General features: G+C 25.6%; 2 protein-coding genes across 2 annotated transcripts; both read right to left on the reverse strand.

Annotated features, from left to right (window-relative positions):
• Nucleotides 1-1,265: 1,265 nt before the first annotated feature.
• On the reverse strand, nucleotides 1,266-2,407 carry PmUG01_14047500 (conserved protein, unknown function; the record flags this gene model as incomplete). Its single annotated transcript, XM_029008042.1, has 4 exons — nucleotides 1,266-1,346; nucleotides 1,582-1,729; nucleotides 2,047-2,189; nucleotides 2,324-2,407. The coding sequence occupies 4 exons, from the start codon at nucleotides 2,405-2,407 to the stop codon at nucleotides 1,266-1,268; spliced, it is 456 nt and encodes a 151-aa protein (XP_028864371.1).
• A 1,255-nt stretch (nucleotides 2,408-3,662) lies between these two features.
• Nucleotides 3,663-7,682, reverse strand: EIF3A (eukaryotic translation initiation factor 3 subunit A, putative; the record flags this gene model as incomplete). Its single annotated transcript, XM_029008043.1, has 1 exon — nucleotides 3,663-7,682. One exon carries the CDS (start codon nucleotides 7,680-7,682, stop codon nucleotides 3,663-3,665), a length of 4,020 nt encoding a protein of 1,339 aa, XP_028864372.1.
• Nucleotides 7,683-8,121: the final 439 nt, after the last annotated feature.

The raw sequence follows: 8,121 nt of genomic DNA on the forward strand, positions 1-8,121 counted from the left end.
TAAGAGTTGAGAAAAAAAAAGAAGTTAAAGAAAAATCTTGTTTTAACACAGTTATATATTTATGTGTGTATAGGGTATATGTTGTGTGCGCATATTCATGTGCATCAATTTACTTATTTTGTTGTTGATCTCAATAACCCAGTAAAAGTAATGGGTAAAATAAAAATAGTTTAATGAATGTATCAACCTTAAAATTACAAATTAAAGAGTTTAAAATTATCCAAAAAAAAAAAAAAAAAAAAGACAAAGTGGTTGTTTAAAGCTAGATGGAGATAATAAAATAATTAAAATTTTACAGTTATATAACAAATAATTTGTAAAGCATTTACCATTAGTTATATATAAAATCGTATAAATTAAAAAAAAAAAGGTAAATAATACTATTATTATTATATGAAAAATATAATTTATACTTAGTGACATATATTCGTATTCTATTATATTCAGGATATATTTCTTTTTTTCTCATTTCATAATAATTTTAATAATTTACCATCTAGCATTTCAATGTATGTTGCTCAATGAATATCTCACAGCAGAACAAATGGAACGAAATAATATTCATTAATATGTTTACGTGTATAACTCTATAAAAGTAATAACAGAAATTAGGACGCGGATAATAACCAGAAATTATGTTAAAATTATCTTTCCCTATAAAAATTCATGAAGGTATATGTCCTATCCTTGTATTGTTCAAATTTTGTTTCACTGGGTATTATAGTTTATATGTCAATGAAACTTTTTTTAATATTTTATTTTTCATTCTCATGTAAAAAAGCTTAATAATTCGGGAAGATATTTAAAAAAAATAAAAAAGTATTTTGCATTTGAACGTAAATACAAAATAATTTGGATGCAATCTATTTTTTTGAATTATTAATGATTAATGCCTAGTATATTTTTCAACTAAACATTCTCTTACTTAAATAAACATCTTTTACAATATAAAATAATGTCGACATAAAATTATATAAAAGTTCACGTAAATATAAAAATGATAAAATTAATTTCTTTTTATTTCTTTTACTTTTTTTTTGTAAACTTTTATTATATATTTTATAATTATTTTTAAAAAAATAAATTTGTTAAGGTAATTTAAAAAAGCAGACTGCGGTTTATCAAATTGATAGAAATTTCATGAAAAAAAAGGAAAAAAATATGTATATATTTACACACATATATGTATATATATAAATTAAGTATTACTAACACTAATTTTACTCTAACGAATTTATTTTAATTTGAAAAAGTCTATTTTATATTTAATAAACCTTTTTATACACAATTTTTGTTTTTTTTTTTTCGGTTTGTTCAATTTTTCCATGTGAATCGACGGTGCTCAACTAAAAAAAAAAAAAAGATACGATGAAATGATACACTAAAAAGAAATGATAAAAAGATACACTGAACAGATACGATAAAAAGATACATCGCACGTAATATATCAGCATAGATGATTAAAAAGAAAGTAAATGGATAAAAATAAACGAAAATATTCTTCTTATTTGTGTGCACACAGCAATCCCTCATTTTTTATCATTTAATATACATGTCAATATATAAGTATGGGTAAATTACCGGTGAGCTTAAGAAGTACTTAAAAATAAAATTAAAAACTTTAAAAATTGCGTATATAGGTATAATTATATATATATAAAAAAATTTAAAGGAATAAAACAAGCCTATATTGATAACAAAGGACAAAATCAGTACATCTGTGTAATACCTAAAAGGAAAAAAAAAAAATTAATAAATGTATAAACGTCTATGTCTGTGTTCATTTAAATAAATAAAGGTGTGTTTATGTATACATATATATATATATATATATATATATATGCAAGCACCCTCTTATATTTTATGTGTGTAGGGATTTTTTTGGGGGGGGGATATATTTCAAATGTTGTTACACATTTGTGACGTTAATACTAAAATGCAACTATGTAGTGACATATTTCTTTATGTTTATATGAGTTCCATTTATTTCTATTAACTTCTCTTTTTTTTTTCTGTTCATTTTTAATTCATTTATTTCATCCTTACGTAAAATTTAGCCCATTGGTCAAGCCATAATGTATATTTTTTATTGAATAATAATAACAAAAAAATAGGATACAATGCATTAGAAAGATATTTTTGGTAATTAAATTATATCTAAAACAAAATGTGAATATAATATAAACAAACTGAAAAAAAATAATTATAAATATATGTGGGTGACTTGCTTAATATGTTAAGCATGATAGGATAAAGATGTACATTGGTTTATAAGTATATTATTTGTATATTTATGCATATAATTATGTGTATCTTTATATACCGAAAAAATGCTAAAGAAGGGGGAGGCATAAATAATAAATGCGCTCGCTTTTCTTAATCGTTTTTTCTCCGATTGTCCTGCCATTTTCCTTTTTCTCTTTATTATTATTATTTTTTTTTTTTTTTTTTTTTTTGTATTCTTTTCTAATTGCACTTCTCAAAACAAATTAAATGTTCTTTGTTCTTTACTACTATTCGCAAAATGTTAAAAAAAAAAAAATTATTACTTATACTTGGTTCATTCAAACTCTCTCTAAAGAAAAATATAAATATAAAAATATATAAAAATAAAAAAATTCTTACATCCTTATGTATTCATATATGTAATATTTTTTTTTTTTTTTTTTTTGAAACAGTGAAATTTGTTTATGTGTTATTTCAAAAAAAAGAATAAAAAAAAAAAGAAAAAAGGGAAAAAAATGTATTAAGTACGTTTGAAGAAAAAAGAAAATAAGATAAAGCACGAGAGTTAATGTATTTATTACATTGTATTGCCTAACATGCAATGTAAAAACTTTGAAATTAAAAAAAGTTATATATGTAAATATTCTTTCCTTTTTAAGATAATTTCAGCTTATATTTTAATGAAGGTTAATTTTTTTTTTTTTTTTAAGGTCTTTTTATCTAATTTTTAAATCGTTATGCATTATATTAAAAAAGGATATAATATATATATGTAAATATTTATATATATCTAAGTACATTTTCAAGCGTGGAAACATAAAATTCTATTTTGTCATTAAATAAGATTGGCAAAAAAAAAAAAAATAATAATGGAACACGTGCAAACTCACACAAGTTAACATTGCTAATATGCTTAATGTATATAAATGCATACACACATTTTTCTTTTTTTTTATTAATATCTTGATCATTTTGTTCTCTTATTTATTTTATAAATTCTTAAAGTAAATTAAATACAATTTTATATAAATATAATAAATATTCAAACTTTCAATAAATATACTTTTTGACCCCAACAGCATTTGTCTATGAAACAGCTGGCATGTGTAAATATACTTTTATTATGTACATGTTCTTTTATTTAGCTTAAAGAAAGGGGGGAGGTATTTATTTTTAATTATAAAAAGGTGCATCACATAAACTGTGGTAACATTTTAAATTATATTATAAATACATTAAAATATATATTTTAATTCGAACCTTTTCATACATATGAGGGGGGTGTACGTATTATTGACAAACAATATTAAATGAAGGTATAAAAATTAAACTCTAATGGTATTGTACAACATATATATACATGAAGTTCGTTATATATATATATTACATATGTAGCAGAACAACAACTTCATCCTTTTGAGTTATTATTTTTTGCTTTAAGTTTTCATAAAGTATTTTAGAAAACTTTTTCTTTTCTTTTTAAAAACAGTAAAATCTCCTCCATCTGAACCTTCTTCCTTTTTCTCTTGATCATTATCTATTATTTCTTTTCCATTTGTCATTTCTTCATTATCTTTAGTGTGATTATGTTTCTCTTCTACGGCATTTTTATATATATCATTTTCTATTACTGAATCTTTCCTAGTATTATCATCTCCGTTATTAATATCCTGGATTTTTTTGATATCTGAATCTTCTTCTTTTCCATTCCAAGCACTTTGATTTTTTTCTTCAGTACTGTTATTTATAATATCTTCTTTAACTTTGTTTTTTTCCTGACCCCTTTTACTATTTCTGTCGTTTGTTTTCGCGTCTTTATCTACTTTTTCATCTAGATCATTATTATGGTCCCTTTCATTTTTATCATCTCTACTCTTCTCATCCTTATCCCTTTCACTTTTTCTAAAGTCTCTTTCTCTATCCTTTCTGTATTCTCTATCTCTGTCTCTTTCTTTGTCTCTGTCTCTTTCTTTGTCTCTGTCTCTTTCTTTGTCTCTATCTCTTCTGTGTTCTCTATCTCTGTCTCTTTCTTTGTCTCTATCTCTCCTGTGTTCTCTATCTCTGTCTCTTTCTTTGTCTCTATCTCTCCTGTATTCCCTGTCTCTATCTCTATCTCTGTCTCTATCCTTCTTGTAATCTCTATCTCTGTCCCTATCTCTTCTGTGTTCTCTGTCCCTATCTCTATCCCTATCTCTGTCCCTATCTCTATCCCTATCTCTGTCCCTCTCTCTATCCCTATCTCTATCCCTATCTCTTCCTCCCCAATCTCTTCTGTCCCTTCTTTCTGATCTATCTCTATATGAGTCATCGCGATTTTCATCATACCTCTTGTAGCCATCACCATCATATTGTGAACCTGTTTTTTCACCTCTTCTCCATGTAAAGTCATCATCGATGGACGATTTTCTATATAGTTTGTCCCCATTTCTTAATTCTTCTCTTTTCCTTAAAAGTTGTTGTTCTATTTCTAAATCTCTTTCTCTTTGAATTCTACTAATTTCATCAAGTTTTCTCTTTTGAGCTTCTTCTTTTTTTCTTCTTTCCATTTCTTCCTTTAATAATCGCTCTTCTTCCTCTTCTACTCTTTTCCTTTCTTCTTCTGCTTTTAACTTTCTTAAATGTTGATCCCGTCTATCCCTAGCTCTCTGTATTTTTTCCTCTTTTAATAAATCGTGTAAACGATCCTTTTGAGCCTTTAGATTTTTTTCAAATTCCATAATTCTAGCTTTCATTTCATTTTTCGTAAATTCATCAATATCATTAGAAAATTTCACGTATTCTTCTTTTTCTCTAAGAGCAGCTTCAAAATCAGCTTTTTGTTCTTCTTCAGCGGCCTTCTGTTCTTGCAATAATATTTCAGTATCTTCCTGGAAAACTAAAGCTATCCATTTATTCATGTGATTAAGTTCTACTTGTCTTAAAGCCCTAAAGTAATGATCAACTTTTTTATATTCCATTTTTCTAATTTTAATAATTTCATTCCTTTCATTTAATCGTAATTTTTCTTGCACTTCTTCAATATCTTCAAAATCTACATAGCCATTTAATATATCTTCAATAGTGATTTCATCCATATATTTCCCTTTCATTAAAATTTTGCTTGTACTGTTTGTGCATAATTTTTTAATTTCCTTTAACATTTGTTCTGCTGCTTCTGATTTCTTCTTTGTCTTTTCTTCCTTAATTCTTAACTTTTCACCTTTTTTGGCTAATTCTTCTTTTTTCTCTTTTTCTAACTTTTCTTCTAACAATTTTTTCTCCATCTTTATTTTTAGTTGTGCTTGTTCTTGTTCTTTTTGTTTTCTTAACATTTCTTTTCTCTTCTTATTATGTTCTTCACTTAATAATTGGAATTTTTGATGTTCTTTATCTATTTTATCATATATCTTCTTTAACAACCTTTCATCTTCAATAGGTTTGTTGTCATCAAAAGATTCATTTTCAATAATATCTTCAATATTTGCTGTAGAATAATTAATATCCTTATTTCCCTTATCTAATAAATTAAATTCTTCTTCATACCTTAGTAACCCCATTTTCAAGTGTTCTACTTCATTCTCTATAGTAATACATTCATTTATCATCTTTAGTCCCTCTTGAAGATCTACATACATGTTCATAAGTGAATCTTTAATTAACATGCTGCTATTAACATTTTCTTTATCCTCAAAATAAATAGCCCTTTTGGTTAAATCGATTCGCATCTCTAATTCCTTTTGATAAGCCATATCTACTAACATTGTTTCTGCATCATTCCAAGAAATAAAATGTTCAGGACAAATATTTTCAATGAAGTAATCAATTGATATATAACTATATACTTTCGATAATTGTAAAATTAGCTTATGAAAAATTACTTCTTTAATTTTGTTAATATATAATTTATGCTCTGTACTTTCCAACTCTTTTAATAAAACTTCACATTCTAAACATAAACTTAATGGAGTAAACTGATTCTCTATTATAGAATATAATTTTTGTACATCTTCATCTGCACAATTTAAAATATTTCTAACTCTTAAACCATTTTTTAACGATTCTTTTAAAGGAACACTCGTATGACCTAACAGTTGAGACATCTTTTTATGTGCTTCAAATATTTTTGCATAATCTTCATTTTTTTTTTTATTTCCAATTAGTGGAATGGATAAAACTGCTAAAACAGCTTTTGTACAAATAAAAGACTTCTCTTTTTCTGTTACACTTTTTTTATAATTCAAAATATGAAAGCAGTATTTTAGCCAAGCTAAACCATGAAAAAGTTCACTTTCATAAACAAACAAGATATCTGCCATCTTCTCATAAAAAATAGCAACCCAATTTTTTAGGTTTTCTTTTGATTTTGCTAATACATAATTCGCATTAGCACTACTTTCATTTGCTTGCACGTTCATTTGTTCATCTTCCCCTTTGGTATCCTTGTTCAAATCATCTACTACTCCTACTGCTCCTGCTGCTCCTTCTTCCTGTGTTTTTGACAAAGATCCTTGCTGTTGAGCACTCTTATTCAATTCATTACTTCCTTCTGCTTTCTTTTCCTTTTCGTTTTCATTATCGACCTCCTTCTTCTGTTCTTGTTCTTCTGAAGTTGCATTTTTACTATTAGAGGGCATATTTTCCACGATCATCGCTAACTCAGGTTCTATAATATTTGACTTCATGGATTTATAAAAATAATCATGCATATTTAAATTATAAATATCCTCTGCAATGTTTGATGCTTCTTTCCACATATTTAGTTCACATGCTGCTTCTAATTGAATTATTTTTGTCTCTAAATGATACTCAATTTTAAGTAGAGACTGGTATTCTGGTTTATGTTTTCCCTTTAATATTAAGTTATAATGATTTCTTAGTAAATCGCTTAATTTTTTAAATTCTGTTAGTCTTTTATTTTCCTTACAAAATATTAATGCTTTTTTTGCTGTTTCATGATAAGCCTTTTCTAATTTTGGTGTGGCCCTCAATATTTCTAAAATCATCTTGTACGTTTCCATACAAATCCTAAATGAATTTTGTAATTTCCTTTCATATTTTCCTGATAATTCTATATCTAAAGAAGACATTAAAATTTTCTCAGTAAAATCTATATTAGTTTCTTCTTTCTCTATTTTTTCTTTGTTTAAATTCATATTTTCTTTAGCTATTCGAACCTTTTCTTCTGCTTTACCTCGAAAATCTGTGATAACTTTACCCAAAGAAGCAATGTTTCCATGCTGACAAATAATTCTATATTGGTGTAACCCATCTTTAACTAAGCTCAATTTCTCTAAATATAAACAAAATTCAATATACCTTAACATAATCTGTTCTTGTAATATATGCCATCCTTGTAATCGAAATGTTCTATGACCAATGGCCGCATGAAGTATTTGAAGTGCATCTTCATTCTGCCCAATAAATTGTAACTCTTCTGCTCTCTTAAGAGCATTTTCTGGCTTTTGAAACGTTTGCATATTTTACTATATGAACACTCAACTTTTACACCAAAATAAAAGAACATATATTTTTATAAATTAACCACAGTTCTGTTTTCAATATATATATAATACATGTGTGCATGTGTATATGTATATATATATATATTTTAACATACGTTTCCTTATTATTATATACGTTAGAATCGTATATATGCATATTAAAATAAAATCAACAACAACGTACAGTAATGATTTTCCCAGCTATCGTTTTTCAAATTTTATTTTATATCAATAAAAATGTAAGTTGTTCCTTATATATATCACGAAAAATAAAATAAATGAAAAAAAAAAAGATCTGGGCCATTAAAGATGATATACAGTATATATAATACATTCATATAAATGGTTATTTACATATACATATATTTTTTACATATATGCATTTTTGCTCTTACAGTGAATTACTTTCTTATAC

The sequence above is a fragment of the Plasmodium malariae genome (assembly GCF_900090045.1).
Source record: "Plasmodium malariae genome assembly, chromosome: 14".
In the NCBI taxonomy this organism is placed as follows: Eukaryota; Apicomplexa; class Aconoidasida; order Haemosporida; family Plasmodiidae; genus Plasmodium; species Plasmodium malariae.